Genomic DNA, 13,460 nt, shown 5'->3' with positions numbered 1-13,460 from the left:
TGTATGAGAGGCCTCACCTCTGTCTCCCATTCAGTCTATAAGGTCAACAGGAGGCCAACTCCTATGGCCATATCCTTTTATCCTGGCCTTTCAGTTACTTGTAGAAGGTCTTGTGGTATATTAAGGAAGGAAAACAGGGTCAAAGTCTTAGCTTCACCAATGACTTAACTGTGACACTAAGCAGGCACCCCGAATTTAGTTTTCTTAAGTTACTTTGAGGCTATGCATAGTATGTGGTATACTGATGGTTTTTGAGAAGGAAAGTAAAACAATAAAAATTATCTGCTTTCCCTAAAAACCATGCCCCCCAAATAAACCAACAACAGTAAACAGAGACTAACAAATTTTTAATTTACATTTTTTCCTGTTAAAATATAAAACTAGGGTTAAATTAAATTCTCAAAGTCTAAATTAGACTAAATATAAATCTGCTATACAACCCATTGAATGGATTTATATTTTGACAGTGTTCCTTAAAAGTGTCTAGTCATTTTCCATCTTTTTCCTTTTTTCTAAATTCATTCTGCCTCAGTCTTCACTTATCATCACATACACTTTATTCCATCAAACATTTTCCAGGACCAACCTACTACTTAAACAATCATTATGCCTGTTTAGAGCTTTCCCAAACTTAAACTTTTCTCACCTTGACTACATATCCCAAGGTACTATTTTCTCACTTTTTTTGGTTAGTACTATAATGTTCCATAAAGAAACAATAAAAGTTATGTATTTCCCTAAAATGAAAGATCAGTATTCAGTGGTTATTATGTTAACCAGTTAATAAAAGTGTGTCAAAAACCACTCATGTTTGCTAATCAACTGAAATTATAACAAATTAAACTAATACTTTACTATTAATGCTTACAAATTATTCAAGGAATCAAAATGGCTTCACAAAACTTGATATCTGCTTCCCAAGTACTTCCCATTTTAACCCCAGACCCATTCAAGGAGACAATCCAAACACTTTACCTAAAAACTATTGTTTGCTAAATAAAAGACATTATTTAGGATTTTTTAGACCTTGAAAAAGAGTTATACTTCCAACATGTATTTAAATTATAAATCCATTTTTAGCCTGTACAATGCTTTAAATTTAGGTACATCATAGTTAAATTGACTGGGCTTCTGCTTCATCTCTTCTAAAGTCTGACGGAAATTCGTTTGCCTCAAGGCTCTTACTCAAGATTTCTTCTTCTGCAAAGGTGATTTTTTAAAAAGAGAAAAGGATAATCAAACATTACAAAGAAAAAAATTAAATAGGACAGATTCCAAATAGCAAATTTCAGTCTTCGTTAAGTAAAATGTTCATGTGCAAATAATTATGATGAAACTTACCATTATTCTCACTGAGGTACCTTTTCTCCAGAGAGTATCAAAACATCCCTCTTAAAATACTTCTCAATATAGCAGTGTCTAATTATTAACGAGCATATCAGAGTGATATATGATGAATCTATATCACCAGATCTATATTTGCTCTAACATGCTTTATGAACAGAATTTTTTTTTAAATCTCTATGATGAAAATTTTCAACATACAAAAATGAAGAGAATTATCATTAGCCCAATGTATCCATTAACCAGCTTCAGTAATTAATACTGCTAGGTGAACTATGTACCCCAAAAAGACATGTTGAACTTCTAACCCCAGTACCTCAGAATGTGGCCTTATTTGGAAAGAGGGCCATTAACAATATAATCCTTAGGATGAGTTCATTCTGGAGTAGGGTGGGTGCTTAAACCTCTCTATGACTAGGGGCCTTATAAAAAAGACACAAAGACACACAAGAGAAGAAAGCCATGTGAAGATAGAGGCAGAAATTAGAGCTGTGCTACCACAAGCCTAGGAACACCTGGGGCTACCAGAAGCTGGGAAAGCAGAGAAGGATCTTCCTCTGGTGGCTTCAAAAGACCACCGCCCTGCCAACACCTTGATTCTGGATTCCAGCCTTTGAACTTACTGTCTCCAGAGACAATTTCTGTTGTTTTAAGCTACCCAGTTTGTGGTACTTTGTATGGCAGCACAAGGAAATGCACATTTACTAACCTTTCATATTTTATCACCTACCCCCTCAAATTTATCTCAAAACAAATTACAGATATTATATTACTACAAGAATGATATTTGAGGGCGGCCTGGGTGGCTCAGTGGGTTAAAGCCTCTGCCTTTGACTTAGGTCATGATCCCAGCTTCCTGGGATCGAGCCCTGTATCAGGCTCTCTGCTCAGGGGGGAGCCTGCTTCCCCCTCTCTCTCTGCCTGCCTCTCTGCCTACTTGTGCTCTCTGTCAAATAAATAAATAAAATCTTTTTTAAAAATGGTATTTGACATACATAGTGTTACTCAACATTTTGAGAACCATCCTCCACTAGCCAAGATTTTGACAAGATTTACTTTTGATTGTATTATAAAAGCAATAGGTTTCAGGGTTTTATTTTCCACCCTGTCCCAGACTAACTGTAAACAAACACCTGTCACTTGAGATTTGAAAGTACCCATAGACGTGAGATGTTCACTCTTCTCATGCTTGTCAAAGGAACAAAGAGAATGTTTTATCACATTAACAATAAAGACCATGCAGCACTCAATGCATACAACATTACAAGAGGTTGAGAGAAAAATTCAATAGATCAATATGCGCAGGTCTAGTTAAATCTTACCTTTTAAATTAGGTAGAAGCTCTCCAAGACTACATGGTATTGCAGTTTTCAATCTTTGTTCAACTGGAGAAAACTTAATTAGTGGTGAAAGAGACCGTTTTCTTTCACCAAGGGACATGCGTAAAGATGGTTTTTTATAGTCAACGTGCAAATCTTGAGTGCCCAAAAAGTCAAGCATATCATCTGTTTGCATGTTAGTGGGCATAGGACTCAATTCTGGTTTGTGTCCTTCAAGTGTTTCAGGATTAGAAAGGTCACTTTCTTCCCTTTTCTTGGATAGAGATTTTTTCAGAGCCTCATATCTACGGCAAATAGCCTGTAAATTACAGTCTGATTCTGGAGTAGTTGGTCTTTCTCCCACAACACTATCTGGAAAAATGCCACTGTGCATAGGACTATTTGGCTCTAGTTTAAAATTGGCCTCTGTACTACTGGAACTATTAAGACTTAAGTTACCAACTTCTTCTGGAAGCGTTTCATGTAATATGCCAACATCAATATCCTTTAAGCTCCTGGAACTAGTTCCACTTGATAATTGAAAAGAGTCCCATAACATACTTTTATGCATGAAAGGTTCCTTGTAAGAAGCTTGCAAGTGGTCAATAGAAGACCCCTCCTCATTGCTACCCATCACAACTCTCCTATTACCTGGAGCAGGGGAGACTGTCTCTGGTTGGCTAGTTTCTAAAGGCTTGCTCTGTAACACTGCATGCTCCAAACCTTCCTTGCACCTTATTTTCTTACTTAACAAATCTGACTGATTTTGTGTCGATGGTCCACCTATGTAACTGGTCACCACATGTTTCTGAGGCACACACTTGAGGCAATCTGAAACAACGTTCTCTTCAGGTAAATGGAAATGGCTACAATGGGATACAGTGCTTGCTGCAAGAGAGCTGGTCTTGCTAATTTCTTCTGGGTTATGTGACACAGGTAAGGATTCTGGCAATTCTTCTCTCTGTTCAGTATCCATCTGAATTGGTTCTGTACTTTCGTTATCTTCCATTTCGACAGCTTTTCTCCATGAGCTCCTGATTTCACTTACTAATTAAATTAAGTGGAGGACACAATTCATTAATATTTCCAAACAGAGCATGCAATTAAAATTTTCATTTCTAGTGCTCAACATAAAACTAGTAAGTCAGTATATGCTCCACAGATGTGCCCAATGGATGACAAGACTAAACAATAAACCAAAGACCAACAACATCAAAGAACTCCTCCATCTGATCACAAATAACAAAAGCTTTCCCTGAAATGTGCATATACTTTCACATAGCACATACGAATTACAGGTATTAGAAAGATGTTTTCTCATCCATCTAAGCAGTGTTCAGCAAACTTTCTGTAAAGGGCAGATAGTAATATTTTAAGCTTTGTAGGCCATTGGTCTGTGGTGATAACTGAACTGTGCCACTATAACATGCAAGCAACCACAAACAATTATGTAAATCAGCAAGGCTGTGTTCAATACAACTTTATTTACAAAAATACACAGGGCAAGCCTCTGTGGTTCAGAGCCTGGAGTCTGCTGACCACTGATCCAGGCTGTGGCAAGGTTCAACCTGAACTGAATCAATTTAACTTCAAGTATGAATTCAGCCAGGATGATGTACCATAAGGACAACAAAATCAGAATTTGGCCAACACAGATTATAGGTTATAAGAAAAAAGTACTGGGCAGTCTAGCTAGCTAGAGAGGGGTATAAAAGATTTCCATATGCACAATTTTGGGCTGATGCCGCTAGCTGCTGACTGGAAGGAGAGAGCCTAGGTACTCTATAAATGTTGAGCACAGGTCATATGTGGAGGCAGAGGGTATTTTAAAAGTACTCAACTGAAATATTTTCTAGGAAAGAGCCAAGTAAAACAACAAAAACAAAACTGTGGAGTATCACGGCAAAATAACACTGCTTACAAACTGCCGTTATCAGTGAGAACACCCACATCTAATACTTCTGTAAAAGTCCCTTACATCCAAGCAAATAAAGAGCCATTGCCATTAAACTGAAAGAGAAAAGAATTCTAAAGTGAGTTTCCAGAAGATCTGTCAAACCATGGTTCTAACAGTACTAATGTATAAGTAATGTCTAAGAAGAAAATAAGTGATAGAAAACATTATTCACTTACTCAAGTTTTCTGGCGTTCGGGGAATTTGGTTCCTTGTTAAGAATGGGTTAGACACTAAAGAATCAAATAGTTCCTCTAATTTTACTTCTCTTCCTTTAGAGGGCTGTGGTGAATCAGATAAAACGGCCCTTGCAACCTAAAACAGAAAAGGTAAAGCAAAAATTAACACATTCATTGGCAGAATGCAACAAAAGCCCTGATGAGAACAAATTAGCCCGATAGTCAGCAGCCCCTACCACAGCAGAGCACACAAAAGGTCACTCAGAACATAGCTGCCAGCCACTCTATATCATCTATCAAGGCACAGTCCTATAAGGTGAAATTAAACCCAAAACTGTTTCCTCCCTTCTTATCTTAACTGGATATTCCATATAAAGGGAAGGTAAAAAATCTTTATACGTGAGAAGATTCAGAAATAATCCTGACTACACAGTGACCTAAGGTACTATCTGCCACATCTTTGAAATTTACAATTCTGTATCAGGTAAAGTGACTAGTTTTAAAGCAAGCAAAGTCTTAATTATATAAACAACTTGCATAGTAACAGCTCTATTAACAAATGAAATACACTCTGACAACATACATCTTTGCCAGCAACCTCATTATCAGATAATAAATTAGTGAACAAGGCATAGGAATATATTCTAAAATAGAGAAAGTATACAATATGAAACCAGTACTGTATATTAATTTCAATAAAACAGGGAAACAAAAAACATACACATTAAAAATACTGCCCCAAAGAGCCCTAAAAAATAAACATCCTACAACCATAATCAAATAGACCCCCACACCCACCCCATGAAAAGAGAAGATTTCTTAGAATTCAAATACTAAATAATTCTTGTCACAAATACTATTAAAGAAAATTAATTTCACTTTATTTTCAGAGCTTTATGAGATTTTATGACTCTCCTTTTCCATCCCATTCCATTCTGCTGCTAATATAAATTCTTTTCATTGAAAATGTCTTTCCTTCCTATCAGATAAGAAAAACAGACTGACCATCCTTTATGTGGAGTCCATCAACCAACAAAGAGAAATAATATAAACCTGAAAGATTTTAAAGTATTTACAGACCATGAAACAGTTAAACCTCCTAATGTTACAAATAAGAACATGACTAGACATCCAGCTCTCTTATTTGGACATTGTTCACTTTCTTTGATCAAGATTGAGATAAAGGAGGAAACTCCAATACCTAAATCAGTAAGCACTAAACCAAATTTTTCTTTCAGTCTCTCAGCAATATAAAGTAGCTGATTTATTTTCAGGCTCCTTATCCAAAATCAAACAATGCTATGGGATGTTGTGGGAAACATAATAAAAATAACATCAGAGAATGGCTTGAGAATCTGTGTAAACTTCTGTAGTAAACAGTACAATTTTACTATCAACCAATAGTAGCATTATGTAGACACATGCAAAGTCACTTGTCAGGAAAACTAAGGTCATGAACTATGATGCATTTAATGACGTCTTAAAATATTTAGAAAGCAGAAGGATAAACACTATCCTTAGTGATAATACGATATTGCATATAGTTTTTGTTCTAATATTAAAAAAAAAGAGGAAGCTTAAGTAAGCAACAGCAACATTCAGATTTTTTTTTTTAAAGCTGATTATTTTGATAGAGTATAATCACTGGATGTATTTATCCAACAATTCATGTAATGGTTCATTCCAAAAACACCATACCTGTGTTATTTTTATACTTTTGGAGGATGATATTTATAGAATGGGACATGGTTTCTAAACCATGGATATAATCTTAAATAAGTTTATATTAAATCTATTTCTACTTTTTGGGAGAACCAATTCTGCTTTAACCAAAATTTTCATTATCTATGCCCTCCTTTCCCAAATTAACCCCAGTTATTCGATAATTAACTATAACTTCACTTATAATCTCAACCCCAATGAGAAAATAATAGATATTTCAGAGTACTTATTACAATCTTTTTCTAACCTCTTCTACCAGATGATCTTGCTCTTTTTGGAATATATCCCTATTTTTAGCTGGCAGAGACCCTGCAAATGCAGTATTCTCTGTACTCCTTGCAGTATTTGATGATAGAGAGTTTTTCACTTCAAATTTTGGTGTCTTCTTAGAAGGTGTTTCATTTCCTTCTCTAGGAGTTCTTATCTTCATGTCCTGAAGGAGGCAGACATGTAACGTTAAAACTTTAAGGACTCTGGCTGATCTTCAAAAGAGGCTCTTGAGTTATCACAAACCTATAAAGGCTATCATTATTGTGAAATCATATGTTCACTGGCAAAATTAAATAATTCCAGTATTTCCATTTAGAAGCAACAGGACATATATAAGTACAAATTAACTGGGACAGCAGGAAAAATAATATTTTAACAAAAGTTAGTATGAACAGATTAAACATTGTTTTAAAATATACCTTTTCAAGTAATCTAACACTGTTTCTATCTGATGATGAAACTGGCTGTGACAGGAAAGCTGCAGGTCTAAAAGGAAAAGAGATAATAAATCCAAATTACGTACAAGAAAGAATTCCTTCATTTGCTAGATGTGAATAATCTAAAGAAACTGTCTGCCCCGTATCTGTCCGTTACGATTTCCCTCAATTCGTCCCGGTCATCGAAAGGCAGTTTATTCTAGGGAGGGATGGTGACAATCAGAGCAGCACTTCAGCCCCATTTGTGTATCAGCCTCCCAAACGGTAAACATTTTTCCTTAATCACTATATATTTTAAGTCAACATTTTTTATAAGGTTGAATGACTTCATGAACACTCAAAACTTGAGTACGCAGTAAACACAAATTCAACTAAAAAGAATCACATTATTATATTATCCTTGGGCTTCAGATCACAGAATTTCACTGTAACAGAGACCTTAAAATTTTAATCTTTCATGTCCAAAATCAATTTATCTTATGCTGAATCTTGTGTGATAGCACATACTTTAGTTACACTTACAGTCAAGTTATAATGTTGCTCAGTTTCCGTTTCCTGCATTCTACACATAGCATTCCTACCCTCTTAGATTCTCTTGGCCCTTTGGATAAACATAAAAACCTTACACATCAATTACAAAATAAGTTATTAAATTTTTAAAGCTGTCAAAGCAATAACTTCATCTTCATCTTCAAAGAGCTTTCAAATTCAATCACGGATGGGGTCTGCTCACTGGTCAAAGCTTTTCTACTTTATTACCACAGAGACCACTTTCAGTATCAAGCATGTTGGTGCTCTGCTTTCTGTTCATAGCCAGAAGTACAAAATTAGTAGCTTTAAAGTATCTCAAGTAACAGCAAATATGCTTTTTCAAACTTTTCAAATACGAGCTTCTTGGAATTATCTACCTTTCAAACATAATTCAAGACCACTGAAACTGCTTAAAGCTCAACTTGGCCTCGACAGGATATAATCTAGATGTCAAAGGAAAAAATTAATCATCTACTGTGACTTTATCTTAATTTTTCCAAAAAGTAACATTAAAATGATCCAAAAGCCCTCTGAAACACGGCTAGCCATCTAAGATGCCACTAGGATGCCAACACCAGACTGTGAGCTACTGGAGGACAAAGACTATGTCCTTCCTGACTATTGCCAGGAACTAACATAGCGCCTGGTACTTGGAAGTGCAATACCTGTTTGTAACTAACGGACGGATTGACTGCATCAATGAATAAAACATCACTTGAGCATGAAGTTCTAGGAATAGACACCACCAAATTTTTCTATTTGGATCATTCTTACAGAGTCTCATAAAAGACAAAAATGGAAACATATTCTCTTCCCTTCCTCTCCTCCTTTTCTGAATTGGAAACATGCTATCAGCCCTGCTAACATCTCAATCCAAGCCAATTTTAAAGCAGCCCTGGCTCAGTCACTCTCGATACGCTTGCTACGCCAAAACTGAGGCCCACAAAATCCTAGCACTGTAACAGATAAAGAGAGAGCGTGTTGCTCCCATTATGGCAATTTATCCTATGGAAAGAGTACATCCAAAAGAAAATAATTGAAGACGTGCTTTTTATAGTAGTAAAAAAACTGAGGAAAATCTAAAAGTCTAAAATAAATGAAATGTTACAAAATCATTATAAGTAAAAAATCAGTAAAATTAACATTAACATACAGAAACGACCAAAAAACTGTACTTACAGATATTAATGTTTAGAAAATTCCAAATGTATTAAATTTGTTTGTACATAAACCCCCAAAAAAAACTTGCAAAAAAAAGTCCAACAAGTGATTTGTTAGAAATTTTAGCTAATTATTCTTCATTTTTATTTCATTGTTATAATATATCTACAAATAAGGGAAATTATAAGAGAGAGAGAGGCAATGAGACATCCATTTCTAAGACGAAGGCTATTTAGTTGGCATGCAAGCAAGATCATACTGCCCTATATCTGAAATGCAATAAAGGAGAACTGTAGAGGTTAAAAGTCTAGAACTGTACTGCCACCACTAGAAATACCATGGAACCCTCCCTTCCAGAAATCACTGTAAAGAAAGGTTGAGCCCAGAGTGTACAACAAAGGTACCATCAATCACTGAATTCTGGCTTTAAGTATGGTAAAGCTTCCATCAGCTCACTCTGATCAAAAACAGCCATGAGGCTTACGGAGAAAACTACTTCTATTTTGGCATCTGTGGATGACAACTGGGTATTAAAGGGCTAATAACAGGGGCGCCTGGGTGGCTCAGTGGGTTAAGCCTCCGCCTTCGGCTCAGGTCATAATTGAGCCCCACATCTGCTCAGCGGGGTGTCTGCTTCCCCCAACCCCGCCTGCCTCTCTGCCTGCTTGTGATCTCTGTCAAATAAATAAATAAATAAATAAATGAAAATCTTTAAAAAAAAAAAAGGGCTAATAACACACAGTAATTACCCTAAAAACTACACTATTTCCATGTTTTTTAATTGATAGCTGTTATTGATCATATCCACATATGAATTTCCAAATTAACTACACTGGTACTGACATTAAGATGATGCCATACAGGGACGCCTGGGTGGCTCAGTTGGTTAAGCAGCTGCCTTCGGCTCAGGTCATGATCCCAGCGTCCTGGGATCGAGTCCCACATCAGGCTCCTTGCTCGGCAGGGAGCCTGCTTCTCCCTCTGCCTCTGCCTGCCTCTCTGTCTGCCTGTGCTAACTCTCTCTCCCTCTCTCTCTGACAAATAAATAAATAAAATCTTTAAAAAAAAAAAGATGATGCCATACAAACAACAGCGGAACTACATGTTAAAAAAGGATACTATCTTAAGTACAGTCTACTTGCACTACACATTACTAATAAAACATTTTATTACAAAACACCTTTACTGTAAGGAATTCTAAGCAACAAGTTTTCCACATGACTCAATTCTTCACCTTCCTTCTGTTTTGCTATCAAGCGCAAATAATCGTTCATATCCCATTGAGCTTTTATTTGTCCCTCACCACCAACACCCTTCCTCTTCACTTTCCCCCTTCAATACCCCAAACCTATAACTAAAGTACCAGAAGATAATTAAAAGATCTAAAGGCCTGGAAGAGTATAAGTCTGGAATCAAAGTATATTTAATACAACCTCTTTTTCCTATAAGAAGAAAATTCCATCTGAACTAAATTCTTAGGGGCTAAGTATCTGGCTCTTATAGAATTCTGATATATCTTAGTACAAAATTCTACTTCAAGAAAGAATCTTGAAGATGAATGGAGTTCATAAATAAAATCTGATCTATGAATCAATCTACTACCTCCATCAATCTTTAGTCCAGCAACAAACGTGAATCAAATATTTCATTTGCTCTCTCAAGGAAAGACAAACCAAAAACACAACTGAGACTGGGAAGCATCAACTATTCCCCTCAAGATGCGTTAAGAACAGTGATAAGAGAGTGAAACACTGGGGCGCCTGGGTGGCTCAGTGGGTCAAGCCTCTGCCTTTGGCTCAGGTCATGGTCCCAGGGTCCTGGGATCGAGCCCCACATCGGGCTCTCTGCTCAGCAGGGAGCCTGCTTCCTCCTCTCTCTCTCTCTGCCTGCCTCTCTGCCTACTTGTGATCTCTGTCTGTCAAATAAATAAATAATCTTAAAAAAAAAAAAGAGAGAGAGAGAGAGTGAAACACTGAAGCCCAGTAACTTGAGTATCTCTTCAATGTCAATTCTTCACAATAGATGTCTTCCTTTTTTTTAAGGTACTCTGAAAATCAACATCACATCCAGATCTAAGAATAAAAATATATATTCCACAAGTAATCCTGACCTCCTATAAATCAGAAAATTACTACACAGGAAACTGCCAATAGCTCAATTTTTTTTTAAAGATTTTATTTATTTACTGATCAGAGAGAGAGAAAGAGCGAGCAGAAGCAGCAGGCATAGGGAGAAACAGGTTCCCCACTGAGCAAAGAGCCCAAAGTGGGACTTGACCCCAGCTCCCTGTGATCATGACCTGAGCCAAAGGCAAATACTTACCCAACTGAGCCACCCAGGCATCCCACCAATAGCTCAATTTCACATCTAAATTTTGACTCTTGTTATGCTGTTTGAACTTAACTAAACAAGAGTATACAGAATGACGAGAACTTCAATTCATTTAAAATTTATAATTTTCATTTAAATTATCCTAAGCAATTTGTTTCCATATCTGTGCCTCAATTACATGGGGAAGCTGGACTAAAAGATCCCTATTTAGGTCAAAGGGTAGTCAGAAAACAAAAAATAATAAAACACCTATACAGTATGTCTGGGATTTGTTGTTGTTGTTGTTGTTGTTTTAAGATTTTATTTATTTATTTGACAGACAAAGATCACAAGAAGGCAGAGAGGCAGCAGAGCGGGGATGGGGGTTAAGGGGAGCAGGGAACCCGATGCAGGGCTTGATCCCAGGACCCTGAGATCATGACCTGAGTCGAAGGCAGAGGCTTTAACCCACTGAGCTACCCAGGTGCCCTGACAGGATGTCTGTTTTTGATTGCTTTTTTTTTTTTTTAAGATTTTTATTTATTTATTTATTTGACAGAGAGAAATCACAAGTAGATGGAGAGGCAGGCAGAGAGAGAGAGAGAGGGAAGCAGGCTCCCTGCTGAGCAGAGAGCCCGATGCGGGGCTCAATCCCAGGACCCTGAGATCATGACCTGAGCCGAAGGCAGCGGCTTAACCCACTGAGCCACCCAGGCGCCCCTTGATTGCTTCTTAATAATTCTTAGTTTCAAAAAAGAATACATATATTCCCCAGGTGGATTATATACCTTTAGAGATTTTGGCTTATATAATCTGGCATCTGTTTAAAGAGCCAAAACAGGAAAATTAATAAAGAAAACAGGCAATAAAGAAAATAATACTCCTGAAGGCTATTATAATAAACTAAGGTTTAGTTTTTTCATCTGTTAAACTTCTGAACTGGGTTGAATCAGAAGTCCTCCCGTTCTTTTTTTCTTTAAAGCATGGAATTCTTTTTATTAAATGGCATGTAAAACCCCCAACATATAATACAGATAAAAGAACTAGCTGCTCAGGCTGAAATGGAAAGGGTCAGATCAGTGATGGGCTAAATTAGATTAATCCACAGCATCAGAGGGCGCTACAGAACAGTCTGAAAACTAGGAGACTAGATGATCTCAAAAGCTCTTAACTCTTGGATTGTCAAAGCCACAAGTGGTTTTAATAAGTTCACAGGCACAAAAAGGCAAAAATTCCCAAGCTTGCATTAGATAATTTCCATACGTGCTTTTTTCCCCTTCAAATATTAGATAATCCCCTATGAATCCCTGCATTTAGACAACAAGAGAAGGGGGACAAATGTGTATGTATCAAAAATGTTGAATCTTTCCTGAAAATGTGGATCCATGGTGGAAAAATATTCTCTGGTTATGAAAAGTAAATTACAGATGACCCCACAGTAAAGAAGCATGGCAATTAGATGAAGATGAAACTAAATTAATGAAAAAGGAAAACAGTCAATATGAAAATCACATTTGTTTTACCTGTTGCCTAGATCATGTCCAGTTCCCAATGTATCACTGGCTCTCATGCAATCATTTTCTTGGTCGTGTTCCTTAGGTGTATCTAAAGGAAAATAAACATTAATTACTCTTCAATTATGTTTATATATTCTAATATCCAGGGATCTTTTAAAATTCTAGAAAAACTTCTGAACAGAAGGAAAGAGAAAAATAAGACTAATATAAATGCTAACAGAAAAAGACAACTATTCGGCAGCTCTTTCTACCCATCAGTCCTGCCCCCATGCTTTAATAAAATAAATAAAATTAAAAAAAAAAATTAAAGACAACTACTCAATGGGACACCTGAGTGGCTCAGTCAGTTAAGTATCTGCTCAGGTCATGATCCCAGGGTCCTGGGATCAAGTCCCACATCAAGCTCCTTGCTCAGCACGGAACCTGCCTCTCCCTCTTCCTGCCACTCCCCCGTTTATGTGCGCTCTCTCTCTCTGACAAATAAATAAATAGTATCTTTAAAATAGAAAAAAAAAGGAAAAGACAATTATTTAACTGTTAAGTATAGAAATAGGACAGATAGAGAGTATCTAGAATAAACTCTTATAAAAAGAGTGGCATGGGGCGCCTGGGTGGCTCAGTGGGTTAAGCCGCTGCCTTCGGCTCAGGTCATGATCTCAGGGTCCTGGGATCGAGTCCCGCATCGGGCTCTCTGCTCAGCAGGGGGTCTGCTTCCC

The 13,460-nt window shown here is 36.9% G+C and overlaps 1 protein-coding gene and 1 non-coding gene across 2 annotated transcripts in view; both read right to left on the bottom strand.

Moving 5' to 3' along the window:
- Positions 1-330: 330 nt before the first annotated feature.
- Positions 331-13,460, bottom strand: part of HAUS6 (HAUS augmin like complex subunit 6) — a 45,216-nt gene continuing 32,086 nt past the window's right edge. Inside the window, exons 12-17 of the mRNA XM_044265606.1 lie at positions 12,751-12,832; positions 7,208-7,274; positions 6,766-6,951; positions 4,797-4,932; positions 2,667-3,710; positions 331-1,200 (exon numbers count right to left, since the gene is read on the bottom strand). Of these exons, the coding sequence (XP_044121541.1) occupies positions 1,115-1,200; positions 2,667-3,710; positions 4,797-4,932; positions 6,766-6,951; positions 7,208-7,274; positions 12,751-12,832 (1,601 nt within the window). The 3' untranslated portion in view covers positions 331-1,114. The remainder of the gene's footprint in view (positions 1,201-2,666; positions 3,711-4,796; positions 4,933-6,765; positions 6,952-7,207; positions 7,275-12,750; positions 12,833-13,460) is intronic.
- Positions 7,355-7,485, bottom strand: LOC122917914. Its single transcript, XR_006386527.1, has one exon.

This window comes from Neovison vison, chromosome 9 (assembly GCF_020171115.1).
Source record: "Neovison vison isolate M4711 chromosome 9, ASM_NN_V1, whole genome shotgun sequence".
Lineage (NCBI taxonomy): Eukaryota > Metazoa > Chordata > Mammalia > Carnivora > Mustelidae > Neogale > Neogale vison.
This window is presented reverse-complemented; position numbering and strand designations above follow the sequence as displayed.